Here is a 14,926-nt window from a genome sequence, read left to right on the forward strand (position 1 = left end):
TGGTTCAGAGTGATTGACCGCATAACCATAACCATAACAAAAAGGGGTCATTCATACACCTGAAGGGAAAATATATCATATGAAAAAAAAAAAAAAAACAAGGGACTCACCCTTGAGGGGAGATGTTGGAAATAGTCCAAGTGTGAGTCAAAGTCCCACATTGGATAGAAAAAACAAAGTTAAACACTATATAAGAATAAAGGCCCATAATAACATTGTCTTAAGGTCTTGGGATTAAAGTGGTGTCTAAGGTCTTATATGTGTAAGACTAATGTCATATAACCATATAGAACCACAATCTCCCAATGACCATGACTATAACCATGTCTATAACCATAACCCATATATATATAACCTATCAAGTTTACAGAACCACAATCTCCCAATGACCATGACCATGACTAAATTGAACCAAAAATTTAAAATAGAAGACTAAATTGAATATGACGATAAACTACCATGTGACACGATACGGTGTTGACTCTAACTGAATGAAGATGATCAAATTGAACCCTTTTAAATAATTTGGGTACTAAATTGAATCCACAATTGAACCCTTTTAAATAATTTGGGTACTAAATTGAATCCACAAAAAATATGAGGACCAAATTGAACTAAACTACAAAATTAAGGTACCAAATAAGTAATTATAAAAAAAAAAATTAAGATTCAAATATATTATCACTTTTAAACAGCTACGTACCTTATCTCTCGGTAGAAAAAAAAAACATATATTCTTGTTGTACCCAAATAAATGTCTTCAAAAACATTTTTTTAGTAAAAGTATGAAAATTGTTTGTTTAACCCTTGATGGAGAATAAATATGTTAACAATTACAATAATTTACATATTTAATCTTATGATGAATTCCCTACATTCCCAAATCTAAACGTTTGTTATTTAAAAAAAAATCACAATTTTTCATAATAAATACAGTGACAACTACTCTATATTTTTTAAATTATTTTGACCGTTTAAGACATAATGGATAAGATTCACGATGTGTATATGGAAATATACTACATAGTGACATAAATCATTTAAAAATAAAATAAAAGGTTGAAATACACTTTTCTTAACTTATAGCAACTAAAAAAATCAAATTTAAATTCAGGAAATGCAAAAGAAAAAAAAAACTTATTTAAGAGACTAAAAAATGAAAATAATACAAATACCTCTAATTAAAATCAAGGAGGACTTAATAAAAAATTAATTATAATATTGGTATAGAATATTCATTACTCAGTCATGTTTGATTCCATATCTAAAATACACTATTAAAATTAAACCCTGAACCAATTGAATAAAACCACTAATCACTACCGCTTGTGAATCAATGTCGGTAAAAAATGACTATAGAAATTACACATTAAAATTGTACTTGACTTTAATATATTATCTTGACTCTTAAATTATTGTTACAAAACGCTGATTAATATCATTGATCATCCACTTATACCACAGAAGAATAATGCAAGTAACATAGTAAAAGGAACTAAAGCAACGTTTCATGGTCCATCTATGGCGGACGTTAAACCTTATAAGGAGGGTAACCGTTTTTCTGGTCACAACTCATGACTACCGCGTTTCATCTTTCACCTACAAAAGCAGAAAGCGATTACACTTCACGTCTCTCTCTCTCTCCCTCTCTCTAATTCAATTTATTTCGGTTTTTGCTCATAAAACAAAGACAGCGCAGACAGAGTCATAGGATTCTTGATATGGCTCAAACAAGAAACAAGGTAACCATTGTGGAGAAACTTTTATCGACAAAGTCATCCTCGTATTCGACCAATCTTTGGGACTGTGGAAGCACGCTCTACGACTCGTTTGAGCTCAACTCCTTCCAACGTCAACTCCACTCCGCCATAGCTAAGTCCCCCATAACTAGAACCCTTTCCATGCCTCACTTACCGGAGCGTTCGCTTCACGCGCTTCCGGATCAGCCTCCTCCTCCACCTTCCATCGCCATGCGACGAAAGTCCTTCAACTTCTCTCGCTCCTTTCACAAACTCATTCGCTCCGTTTTCAGGTCCAACAATAAATCCTCCACCACCACCACCACCACTTTGAGTTTCCACGTGCCAGAGAAATACTCCAAAGAGCGCTTCTACGTGGTTTATGATAAGTCTGGACCCGTTCTCTCCACCATCCCCGAAGTTCCGGAGTTTGAGATCGGTGCACTCTCGCCGGAGATCTCGTCCCTCGTCAGAAGGTCAGCTTCGGAACGTTTAATTACCACAAATCGCTTAGTTTTAGATCTTAATTAATTTTTGTTTTCTTTGCTTAGGAGTTTGATTGCTTTTAGGAATTGATTCAAACCGAATGTCAATGTCACTCGTTAAGCTGTTTTTGTTAATTAATTAACTTTAGTATGGCGTCGTATTACACTTGTTTTAATGTTAATTAACCTTAATATGGCGTCGTATTGTACTTGGTTTAATGTATCAAACAGCATATGTGAAAAAATTAGCGCTTGAATGATTTCTATTGCTAATATTGTATTCTGTTGCAATGGTTCGTAAGGCAATTTTTTTTTTTAATTATGATGTTTCATATTTTGTTTGTATTTAGTGTTTCAACTCTGAACCATTGATGGCCTAGGGATAAATTAGTGATATATTGTAAAAGGATAATTATGCTTGAAAAATATTTTTTGACTACTAAATTTTTATAACTGGTTCTTATAATTGTAGGTGTAAATTTTTTAGTGGTTTTTATTCTTTTAATTTTTCATTCTCAATATTTTAAAATTATTTAAAAAATACCATTTCATATTATAAGAAAAAATTATCAAAATTTAATAATTAAAATATTATTATCTATTATGCTCCACCATCATTTTTATAACAAATTTATTATTACCAGAGAGATGAAAAAAAAGGATATAACATATAATAAAATCAATTTTTTTAGTATTTATTTATTTTTCTTGGGTGTGAATAGGACAAAAGAGATGAATAAATTTTGGAAATTTGAAAACAATAGAAAGAAAAAGACTCTTGTAAATTGATCGCTCAACACGGCTCTGGAATCGTCATTATTGATGGAGCGTATTTACATAGCAACAATGGAATCCGCGTAAATAAATGTTACACCAATATTTTTATTTTTTTAATAATGTTACGAATAAATTACTTTTTACAATAATCTACGTTAATTTTTGTTTTTAAATTAAATGATTAAATACTTTTAATTTCCACTATATACTTTTTTACTTTAATTTGTAAAAGAGTTTTAAAATGTGAGAAAACGAGAATGTAAGATGTAATAATATTAGTTAATATATGGATAATAATACTTAAATCTATTTTCTTTACTATTTTTAATTCATCAGTCTCATCACACTTAGATCATTATATTATTATAAAAAATTAAAATAAATAATCTAAAAATAATGAAAATAAAGCGTTAAAAAATATAAAAAAAATAAATTAAAATATCATTTTCTATTTTATATATATTGTTAATTAATTAAGTGGGACACAGTGATCACTGAGAGTAGGTTCGTTATAAATTGAGTAGCAGTGACTACCTGCCTGGCAACATTCATGTGGGACCAGCTGCAACTCATCTCAAACGTTCCACATTAATTTCAAATAACATTTTCATATTCTTTTCTAATATAATTTTGAATCAATCATTTATTATTTTTTAAATATTTACCTTACTTTTAAAGTTTAAACAATTTTCAATGTATAATAAAAATGAAAGTGAAAATATAATTAAAGAGAAAAGGTTACATCATCTTAAAATTTAAAATATAATATATATATATAAAGTAAAACAATTCTTATTTAAGACATAACAATTGTAAATAAAGAAATGAAAATAAGGAATATGAAAGAAAAAATATTATTTTGATTAATTTAAATTATTTGGCTTACTCAAAGCACGATGATTAAATAACGCTAAAGTTTTTGAAAATGTAAACATTTTCACGTTAATTCTTGAATCTGAGTTTTTAGAAGTTTTCTGAAATAAACATAAGCTTGTGAATGTGATTAAATATTGTTTTAATTTTTAAAGATGAAAAATGTTATTATTTAAATCTTGTTTTAAAAATAAACTTATCAATATATATATATATATATATATATATATATTGATTATGTAAAGAATCGTATGGACTATATTTTTTTGTTTAGAAATGTTTTCTTACTTGTACAATCATTTATTTGGGTTGGTTTGCTTTTTTTTGTCTCGTCTCTTTAGACTTAAATGAGGTCACATTATTCATGTTGTTTGAGGAAAATTCTTTAACTTCTTTTGCTTCATTATTTTCTTGATTATATTCTAAATCAATGTCAACATATATGTGGAATAAATGAAAGGAACTATTCTTCAAACACCCCTTTCATCACTTCACAGTATATAATCAAAATAAAAAACAGTATCTTATTTTAAATATATATTTAAAATAAGCTTAATAACTTTTTGTCTCATTATCATGATTTTTTTTCTTAATCTTTTTACTACTTTAAACATTTTCAGTGTGGTCTATTTCCTTTTTTTTTAAAATAAGTATTGGTCATTTTTAACATATTGATAATACTATTACAACAATTAAACTAACATTCCTTATTCAGTTAGGTCAACTTTAATTAATGATATCTTATTTATTATTCATGTCACATATCACCATACCAATCCTATCATTATGAATTCCGCAAAAAGAATACATATATTAACTTAAAAAAAGGACAAAATTATAAGCATTTAAAATAGCATAAAAAAAGTTAAAAAAAGTTTTAGAGAAAATGAAAAAAAAAAAAAAAAACTAAAAGAAATTCACTTCCTCTACCCATACATAACATTTGGTTGATACAAGGAACTCCTATTTCTAATTTCTAACGCTATTCCATAACTACTTTTTTACCGTTATTTATTTTGTTAAGATTGCCATGAAGTTTTCATAAATAGCATTTCCGTTTATTACTCTTATTTTGATACAGGGTTGGTGAATTTGAATAAAGTGTTGATCAAATACATTGGGTCGAATTTTCTTCTTGATTTTTAAAAATGTCACTTCATAATAAAAGAAGACATCGTATTCATTAAAGCATGTTAAAGAAATAAAAATGGAACCTACCAAAATTAAAGTTATTTCCGAGTTGTCTCACCTTCATTTCAATGCCCGAAGTTTGACATTCACATGAACTGTCACGATAAAGGTAAACAAAAGTATATATATATTATCCAATAAAAAATAAAAATATATTTTCATAACTTATTTTTAACCAGCATAATTTATACCTAATCTGATTATTAACGGTGCAGCACATACAACCATCTATGCGATTGTATAACTTTTATTATTATCAAAAAATGTTTAATTAGTTAAATAGTATTTATTTTTATTTGTATATATTAGTTTGTACATACATTTAAAAATTTGTTAACTGAGTCACAATTTTTTAAAAGATGTCTTAATTATATTTTTTTTAAAAAAATATTAACGTCGTTAATAATATTAATATTGATATTAAAATTTAGAGGTAAAATTTATGAATCAGTTAATAATATTAATAATTTTTTTTTTCTAAACAAGACCTAATTGAGACTCGATTGACAATTTTTTAAAAATAAATATCTAAACAGAATTAAATACCCTCCAACTAATTAAATCTTTAAATAAAAAAATATAATTCAATAACTTCACGAATGTACCTAATATACAGTAATATTTCTGTTTAATTGAGTTTTAGAGTACATATTAAGTTGATATTACGAATATATAAATTAAACAATATAGAAATTCCAAACAACAAAAGATTGTTTTTTTATCTTTCTTTAAAACATGTAAATATGACAATGAAAGATAACAAGATTTAGCGTATATATATATATATATATATATATATATATATATATATATATATATATATATTATCTCTATATATTAAGAACGAATGAAAACTAAATAAAATAAAAATTAAAACATGTAATATGAGATTAAAACCTTAATTGAGGAAAAAATAGTTAGTAATAGTATTATACTTTATTTACTTCTACCGTGTGGTGCTGCACCTGCACCCTAAACCCCGGAAACAGGTTTTTAGGTTTGGGCAGTTTCAGAGCACTCTTCTTCAGTGAAAGAGACATGGCGAAGGAAATCTTGACTCTTGATAATGCCACCACTTGCACATCTTGGAACATTTCCGGTACCAGACTCGCTTCTGCTTCCGCTGATGGCACTCTTTCAATCTTCGATTCCCGCGATCCATCTTCTTCCTCCCTCCGTTCTACTTTCAAATCTAGGGTTCGTCTTCTATTTCTTCCCCATTTTTCCTTTTCCTCTTATTAAATCTGTAATTCGGATTAGATTAAGTTTTACTGAAACGCTGATGAATTAATAGATTGCGAGTTTTATGTGTATAGGTTGTTATATGTTACTGTTATCTGCGAACATGAATTGTAGGATAATTGTTCACTTTAATATGGTCATTCCTTATTGTTCTCTCTATGGTTTCTACATTGTATGTATTTACTTTTCATTGAAACTGTGAAGGTTCTCGAAGGAAACATCGTGAAGATTGTTTGGGTTCCGCCAGAGTACGGTGATGCAGTCGCGTGTATTTCCGCCGATGGAATTGTGTCATTGTGGGAGGAGGTTGCAGAAGGTATCGTTGATTAGTTTTTTTGATAGAGTTGAATCAATGTGCTTCTTCTGGCAAGCATTCAATGGCTTAAGCTTTGGAACCGAATTGCGCACTAGCTATTAAATTTTTTGTTGGACAATAGGATTGGGTTTTGGTGTTGCAATTTTTTATGACATGCTGTGTTTATTGTTTAGTGGGTAGTTTTGCATATTCTTTACGATTTAGTTTTAAATCCACTTTTTTAGTTTTCGTGGTGTGATTCCGTTAACCGGGTTTTTCATTCAACCTGTTATTTTGTGGAATCTTATTCAGTTAATTTTGAAATTCTGAAAGTCGGTTTGTAGATTCGCAGTCTCTTCAGTGGAAGATGTGCAAAAGCTTTGGAAACAGTTCAGGCAAAGTCCTTGATGTTCAATTCGGGATCTCTTCGACTAGTTTGAAAATGGTTAGTTATATGGCTAGTATAATGTCATTGATATTTATTTTGGAACTATGCTTTTATCTATTTCTGCTGACTACTGTGTGCGTACATTATTATTTAACATGAAATCCCTTATGCATGTCATAGCTAGTTCAGTAATTATTTCTTTATTGATTAATTAATTAATTATTATTATTCTATTAACATTTTAGGTTGCAGCATATTCAGATGGCAATGTAAGGGTTTTTGAGCTCTTGGACCCCTTAGAACTGAGAAACTGGCAGCTTCAGGTGAAACTGAATATTCAAATATAACTATACCTTCCCTCACAGCAACAAAATGAGATACTAAATATTCTTTCATTTTTGGTCTCATATTTTTAGGCTGAATTTCAAAATGTTATTGAGTCGGTGTCTGCATTTGGAAAGGCTTCGTGCCTATCTGCATCCATATCTTGGAATGTACAAAAGGGTGGAAGCCAGGAATCAAGCTTCCTTATAGGTTTTAATTCAAATACATCAGAGCTTAATTCTTCCAAGGTAATTCTAGTCTAGAATTCCGCCCTGTTATTTTATTAATGTTAGCTGTGTTACCTATATTTTTCCATGGTACGATAATTGCACTCTAGAATTTTCCTCTCCACTTTTCTGAACTGTGCATAACCTTGCAATAGATGCAAGCTGTGAGCCTGTGGCAATGGGCAAGAGATCAGTATGCAGCAGAAAAAATTCCACATCTTTCTTCCATTAGGTGTTGAGATGTTTATTTTCCTCAGGTATGGGAATTTGATCAGGCGCATCAAAGATGGCTTCCGGTAGCAGAATTGGCACTGCCTGAAGACAGGGGTGATCAGGTTTATGCTGTTGCATGGGCACCAAATATTGGCAGGTAATATGTGCAATAGTTTAGAAAAATGTTAGTCACATCTATTGACTGGGACTTCCTCGTACTACCTGATTGGCAACAACTGTTTGGATCGGTTGATAGTCATGATCTCATGTAGTCAACTAACATGAGGAAGTTTGTTATTCTACTCGGCTCGTGCTGTGCTTATGTCTATCTACCACCTTTGTCTTTGGGTTGTCAAAGTAATGTGAAAGAACATGTGTTATATAATTATTTGCATATATCAGTAATTGGTATGATTCTTTTGTAGACCGTATGAGATCATAGCGGTTGCAACTCACAAGGGACTTGCAATATGGCATCTTGGATTGAACCCTGACCATGATGGAAGACTCCCCGTAGAACGAGTTGCACTACTCTCAGGTCACCAGGGCATGGTATATGAATGACTTTAATTTATATGTCCCCTTCTACTCTTCTTCAATTTATCTTTAAGGGATGATGTGGATGTTGAACTTAGCTTCTGATGGGTTTATTCGACCATGTGTTGCTTACTGTTATATGTTACTTAGGTGTGGCAAATGGAATGGGATATGAGTGGAATGACGTTGGCTACTACAGGGCAAGATGGAATGGTCCGATTATGGCAGTCAAATCTCAATGGCGTTTGGCATCAGCAAGCTGCATTTGAACCCACTTCGTAGCCACTAGAGCAGTTAAACGCATCCGTTTTATGTGAAAATGAATCTCAAATATTTGTTCTCTGCAGAGAAGGCTAAAATATCTCAGTCTACTTTTGAATGGCGACCGATATTTAAACCGCATTCAGTTTGTGAAGTAGCAGCTGGCATGGGTTCTCATTTTTTGTTTTTGTTTTTGGCACCCTCATAAGTAACTACTTAATATTTCTGTTGTAATGTAGGTGGACGTTTATCCTGTCAGATGAAAAAGATCTCTCAACTAAGTATCATGCTTTTTGTACAAATCACACTTTTGCTTTCTAGTAGCTACAGATAAGATTTTCCTTAACGCAGTACTGTAAAAACACTTGTTAATCGTTGATCAAAAGGATCTATCAATTTCTTTTTATCGTCCGTTTATATCGAAAGCAACACAATGTAAAAACATTCTTTGTTAAAATTTAGACATAGTTAAGGGCTGTGGAATTTAAGCACTGCCACAGTTGTGCAGATGGTAATTTTAAATCTGATCACCGGATGTTCAGAAAGCTAAACGCAAGAGATGTTACTCCAATTGCAGTCATATGGGCCTCACATTACCCAGGCCTACACCCATCGTTATTTTGGGCCCATAAACACAAATAGTACCTGCAGTTCAATTATTGGAAATCTTGACTACACAAACATATGGGGAAGAATATCGGAAGTGTCAATTATTTCTTTGCTGCTTCCACTGTGATTCGATGAATCTGTTGTAAATTATTTGTCTTATAAGGTAAATAATACACGTTTTACGAAAACGAATTCATTATATTAATTTATGATATAATCATTTTTGTTTACTAAAATTAATAATTAATTTATTTACTGTGAGTATTATTATTAAAGAGTCATTGGTGTTTTTTATACTCGAAATTTGAGACAGACATTTTTAAAAGGGCAAATTAAATTAGAGAAGGAAAGTACTTTCTTAGCCAATAACGGTAAGCCTTATATTTTTGCAACATGTATTACAGGGAAAAATACGATTGTTCGTGAGTTAATCTACTGGGTGCTTCAGAATTCAGGTGATGTTAGCTGAAGTCAGCTTAAAATGAACTTTAATGTTCTCAAATTGTTTTGTTTGAAGAAATTCGTCACTAACTCATTAATAATTTAATAGAAAATCAATCACCAATTCACTTTGAAAATAATCTTTTGATTGAGAAGGTTTGTCCCAACATTTTCGGCTGTCCCTTTCACACTACAAGATCGCTTCTCTGAACATTAACATGGCTATTTTGTAACGAACGAAAAACACCGGCGTTTATTAGTGCTGTCTGGAATCTAATGCATCATCGTACTGTCGCTTTCTCGTTTCTTCAAATGCTAACAATAATTTCGACAAACATTATGAAATTCATTCTCTCAAGTGCACTTAGGATGAAAACCCCGAGGCATTGAAGGACAACTTGCACCAATTCCCACTGCATCGAAACTAAAGTCAAAAGTTGAAAAATTGGTGGTTGATGTATCAGCTAAAACGATCCCGGCAGCATTAGAATCAGGGCAAAGCTTCTCAAAGACCCCGTCGAATTCATCATGTACATGGAAAGACGGAGACACAAGAGAATTTAATTCAGGTGTGTTCGGAGAGAACAAGGATGTTTGGGAAATGGTGCTGAAAAAGGGATCATTCTCTAGTACAAAGGAAGAAAGAAACATGTGGTGGTTATCTTGTATCATGCATCCAAACGAAGGGAATGGATTTGGCGTCACGTTATCCGTTTCCACAGTCGATGTGTTTGTGCAGTTTGTAACTCTTTCTCGCCATGACTCTGCACCATGAAACTGAACGTTATTATCACAACCTTGCGGTTTCTCTTCTGTGTCTGGTGATTTTAATGACGGCACGTGAGAACAGACGTGGCTTCCTCGGTAACTTATGTCAAACACATTGGGGTCTTCTTCTGATCTCTGCACTTGCTTCGTGGCGCAGCAATCCTTAGATTTTTGGAATGTGCATCTGTAGTAGCTTCTGCAAATGTAACAAAACAATCCCTTGTTAATTGCTGTGATCAGTGACCAATACAATTTTTTAGTGACAAATTTTAAAAAATTTCACCTGGGATATTTTGCATTGAGGATGTTTTTCTGTCCATATTTTCTCCAGCTGTAACCATCTTGGAGAGGTTCTTCAACCCCATTCTCGATCTTCACTCTAACCTGTTCCGTCCTTTTCGGCAACTTCTTTCTGAAGCGAAATCGCCGCGAGTGTTAGAACTCAGAACAAATAGAAATAACAAACCGATGCTAAAAGTTTTACCTTTTCTTTGCAGTTTGTTTAAGTTCTTGATGATGATTCTTGAGGGCACCTTCAAAGTGTTCCTTCGGAGGACTTTGGTGACGAAGTTGTAGGGACTGTGGTGACGAAGTTTGAGTTGGTTGATGCATGGTTTCTGAGTTTGAAATTGGTGGATTCCGTCGTAGAAGAAGCAAAGCCTTGTTGTAAGAACACAGTATCCTCTGCAGTAGTGAGTCCCTTGTGTCGATCGAAGAGGGTATATTGAAGTCTTCCTTCAACTTTCTTGCGATCTCCAACCCCTGAATTAACTCACTCACCAGTGCTTTCTGCTCCCAACCTTTTTCACTTTGCATTTTACTCTATCTATCTATTTTTCTTGTTGTGATTGAGCAAGGTGGAGCATTAATGGTAGAATATAATGGAAGGAGGCAACTAAGTTTTGAAGTTTAAAGTGATTTATTGGAACAGAGAATTGAAATGGCAAAAGCTTAGTGAATGATGAAGCAAAGGAAGGGGTTGTATTTAATGGTTAAATGCAAGTAATTTGTGGAAATGAGTCAAAGTTTTGACTGAGAAAATGAGTTTTTGAGATGAGACTAGTATTTTGTTAGTGAGCAATAGAATGCTGACCAAGTCACGCATCAGCTTGATGAGTTGGTGATGCTGATAAACGATTGGTTCCTAATTTGCTATTTGTTTACTAAAATGAGTTTTTTGCGAGAAGATTATTTGAGGACACATAAGGAAACATTAATTCAACCTAATACTATAAGTCCAAATCTTAAACCAACAACTTTATGAGATTTCTTTTCTATTTTCTATTTTTATTTATTATAAAAATTAAACTTAAGCTTAAATATCGCAAAATTGAGGAATATCCTTAATTTCCAGTGAGAAATTTTGAAATTTGAATCCCATTACTGTTTTTGCACCTGGCAGTTCTTGTGTTCTAGAAGTGAAAGGGTGAGATGAAAAGGAAAGAAGTAGAATCAATTGATATCCTTTTGGTGTAGAAGTTGTGGAAGTGCTAAGCATTATATAGTGTGAAAGAGATAATTGAGATTGAAAAAAATGAAAAAGACATAGTGCATGTACTTTATATATTCTCCGTGCAAATTTTGACTAAAATACTTTTACTTCATTTTTTATCCTTTTCACTTCTAGAAGAATGCATTCTTTCTTTTTATTTGTCTTTTTTTTTAGTTTGGATAATACTGTTTGAAATACTAAAACTTCTAGAACAATATATTGTCACGGAATAATTAATAGAAGAAAAAAACTGAAAACACTTTTTTAACCGACAGGATTAAATAGCCTTGGTTTGCATACTGAGATGTAATTATGATTCGATGAAAATAGTTGAGTTTGGAATTTTTACTATTTTTTTTAATTATTTTTTTGTGCTTTCAAAATTTAAAAAAATTCTAACAATTAAAAAATAAAATTTGTGATTTATGCTATCTTGCTAAGTCATCTAAAAGATTAATCTCTTGTAACTCCTTTTATTTCACATGCTTTTGATTTTAAGAACTCCATGTTGACCCATCTATTCATGGACATCAATGTTTTGTTTTTAGCTGATTATTACAAGACATCTTTCATTTTTTTCTTATGAACACAAAATTTCAAACATTGTCTATTTAATCATAGAGCCAATTTTCCTTTAACACTTTTCCCAATTTTCCACACTACTTCCAATCACTAATTCGTTTAATCGGAGTATTTAAGATGATGAAAAAATTACTTTGACATCACTATTCTTAAATAATTATCATTTGATATCAACCTTTTTTTATTAATGGTAGTATCGGTGTCAAATTATCACCGTCCATATACAATATTCAGTGTTAAGTTTTCTTATCTTGCAGTGGGGCATCATATCTATTTTAACACTTTCATTAATGATTTACTATTAACTACAATTATAGGTTTCAACTCCTTATTTATTTGCATTTATATGGAATCTATTTGCATTAATCCTATATTTAAATTACTTATAATTGTTATTTTCATATTATACAGTGTTTCTTTATTTATTCCCACATGATCACATATTTCTGTTAGAATTTTACTTTCATAAATATCCTCTGAATCTGGTAACCAAATTGTATAGTTTTCTTCTTTTTCTTTTTTTATGTTCTAAAATGTACTTGGAACATCTGCAAACTTTCTTAATAAAATATTTTCTATTTATTTTTATTTTCTGTGTAAAGGATTTATACAGCGAGAGAGAGAAATTACGAATGAACTTGGTCATGAGACATTCAAATAAACTAAAATAAAAAATCACAAATTCAAATTATAAATCACTCAAATTAAAGTAGTCTAATACACACTTTTTTATACAAACTAAAATGCAAACTTTTTCATAGCTTCTATATGAAACTCATGGAAGTTTACGATTCAACAAGAAGGAATATAATGGGCGAAACAACAATTTCCCAACAAAATTTATCCGGTTAAATATATTTTTAATTTCTTATCAAACTTCAGATTTTTATTTTATTTTTCTCCCCTGGGCTTTTAGTCTTTTATTAGGTTTTTCATCATCAATATCAGTCCTTTTGAAAGAGATAAAAAAATAAACAAAAATACGTATAAAATTGTAACCTTAGAAACTGATATTGATAACAAAAAATAAATAAAAGTCTAAAAATATAGAAATTTTTTATAGAGATGAATAAAAACATCTGAAGTCTACAGACGTGTAAAACATATTTAACCGAAATTTATATATTTATGAGAATTATGCCCAAAAAGACAGGTGGGGAGGAAAAAATAAATAAAAATTAAGAGTCTTTGGCTTTACTTTGATTTTTTGTAACAGAGAAAGTGTGAGTGTGTCTCATAATCCAGAATCTCTCTATCTCTTCTGCTTTACGACCCGGAATGCGACCCGCTATCAAATTCCACCTATTCAAGTACAACCTTAAATTAACATTCATGTAAATTTAAATATTTTCACTTCAAAGGAAAAGTATGCAAGATATATAAATAATAAATGAGATAATCAAACAATGTTCAAATTCATAGGTTTATAAAAGAGATTTCACTATAAAGACTAAATACCAATGAGATTTTAACCTAATCACATAAGGCATTTACATTTCTCTAAATACAAAACTAAATGTTTGACATTAATAATGGAAGACATTAGTTACGAGAATATGGTTGTCCTAATTAATTATCGATGTGTAAGTAATGGTGATGCCTTTAAGCATTTGGTACTAGAAATAAGTCATTACTACCAAATAGTCAATGTCTGCCATGAATGGCCAAACTTAATGGATGCAGCTTCTATTTTTGTAACCATTCATTCCTCTCACCTTTAAGTCAACTTATATAATTATCTATCTACAACCATGCTACAATCCAACAACACCCTCATAAAACCCATCCTAAATTCTGGAACCTTCATCATATTGCACACAATTAACGCAGAAACCCAAAATCTGGTTAAGGTACAATGGAGTTTTGGGATTGATTCAGAAACAAAATGCATAAATCATAACATAAAAAACATCGAAGCTTACTTGTCTCCGACCAGCTTGTACATCCTGTGAATCAGATCCTCCTCTTGCTCGCTCATGTGTATCACTTCCCACTCGTTGCTGCTCACTTCTGCATCGTATCAACGTTTATCAGAATTTCCGAACCAAAATTCACACCGCAAAACCTTATTATTATTAATTACAACATAAATTAATCGACGAAGAAAACAAAAGAACCTTCTGAGGTTGTAGTTCCGGTGGTGGACATCTTTGTCTTCTCACCTTGTTACCGCTGATACCAACACGAACACGGAGAGAGAGGGAAGAACGCAGAGACTAATGCGCAGAGGAATTGAATAATTCTGTTCTTAAAGCGCGCAAATATGTGAGAACTTATAGGTACGATACAAATGTATATATAATAATAAAAATTATTATTATTATAATAAATATTTTAACAAAAAAATATAAAAGTAATAAAAGGTGATGTTATAAAATGTATTAGTACAAATACAAATGAGTAATATTAGTATTTTATTATATTCATTAATTAGCTCTGTCTCTGGTTTGTGGGTCAGTCAAACTAATGATAATTTATATAA

The 14,926-nt window shown here is 31.1% G+C and overlaps 4 protein-coding genes across 5 annotated transcripts; 2 read left to right on the forward strand and 2 right to left on the reverse strand.

Annotated features, from left to right (window-relative positions):
- Positions 1–1,462: 1,462 nt before the first annotated feature.
- LOC114173058 (uncharacterized) lies at positions 1,463–2,497 on the forward strand. The gene is made up of 2 exons (XM_085669695.1): positions 1,463–2,215; positions 2,291–2,497. Exons 1-2 carry the CDS (start codon positions 1,722–1,724, stop codon positions 2,313–2,315), a joined length of 519 nt encoding a protein of 172 aa, XP_085525821.1. The 5' UTR covers positions 1,463–1,721; the 3' UTR covers positions 2,316–2,497.
- A 3,520-nt stretch (positions 2,498–6,017) lies between these two features.
- SEH1H (Transducin/WD40 repeat-like superfamily protein) lies at positions 6,018–8,958 on the forward strand. The gene is made up of 8 exons (XM_028055852.2): positions 6,018–6,262; positions 6,512–6,623; positions 6,947–7,047; positions 7,236–7,313; positions 7,407–7,562; positions 7,799–7,911; positions 8,180–8,306; positions 8,442–8,958. Exons 1-8 carry the CDS (start codon positions 6,104–6,106, stop codon positions 8,571–8,573), a joined length of 978 nt encoding a protein of 325 aa, XP_027911653.1. The 5' UTR covers positions 6,018–6,103; the 3' UTR covers positions 8,574–8,958.
- Positions 8,959–9,614: 656 nt separating this feature from the next.
- LOC114174666 (putative WRKY transcription factor 41) lies at positions 9,615–12,973 on the reverse strand. Its single transcript, XM_028059492.2, has 3 exons — positions 10,855–12,973; positions 10,654–10,782; positions 9,615–10,566 (listed from the first exon to the last, which is right to left on the reverse strand). Exons 1-3 carry the CDS (start codon positions 11,184–11,186, stop codon positions 9,957–9,959), a joined length of 1,071 nt encoding a protein of 356 aa, XP_027915293.2. The 5' UTR covers positions 11,187–12,973; the 3' UTR covers positions 9,615–9,956.
- Positions 12,974–13,102: 129 nt separating this feature from the next.
- Positions 13,103–14,696, reverse strand: LOC114174126 (MYB-like transcription factor ETC3). 2 transcript variants are annotated; one of them, XM_028058891.2, is made up of 3 exons: positions 14,562–14,696; positions 14,367–14,451; positions 13,103–13,746 (listed from the first exon to the last, which is right to left on the reverse strand). In XM_028058891.2, the coding sequence occupies exons 1-3, from the start codon at positions 14,590–14,592 to the stop codon at positions 13,623–13,625; spliced, it is 240 nt and encodes a 79-aa protein (XP_027914692.1). In that variant the 5' UTR covers positions 14,593–14,696; the 3' UTR covers positions 13,103–13,622. The 2 variants fall into 2 exon arrangements, with proteins under 2 accessions (XP_027914692.1, XP_027914691.1); XM_028058890.2 differs by having other exon boundaries at positions 14,367–14,454.
- Positions 14,697–14,926: the final 230 nt, after the last annotated feature.

This window comes from Vigna unguiculata, chromosome 2 (assembly GCF_037176805.1).
Source record: "Vigna unguiculata cultivar grain cowpea cultivar isolate G323 ecotype 2 chromosome 2, ASM3717680v1, whole genome shotgun sequence".
NCBI lineage: Eukaryota > Viridiplantae > Streptophyta > Magnoliopsida > Fabales > Fabaceae > Vigna > Vigna unguiculata.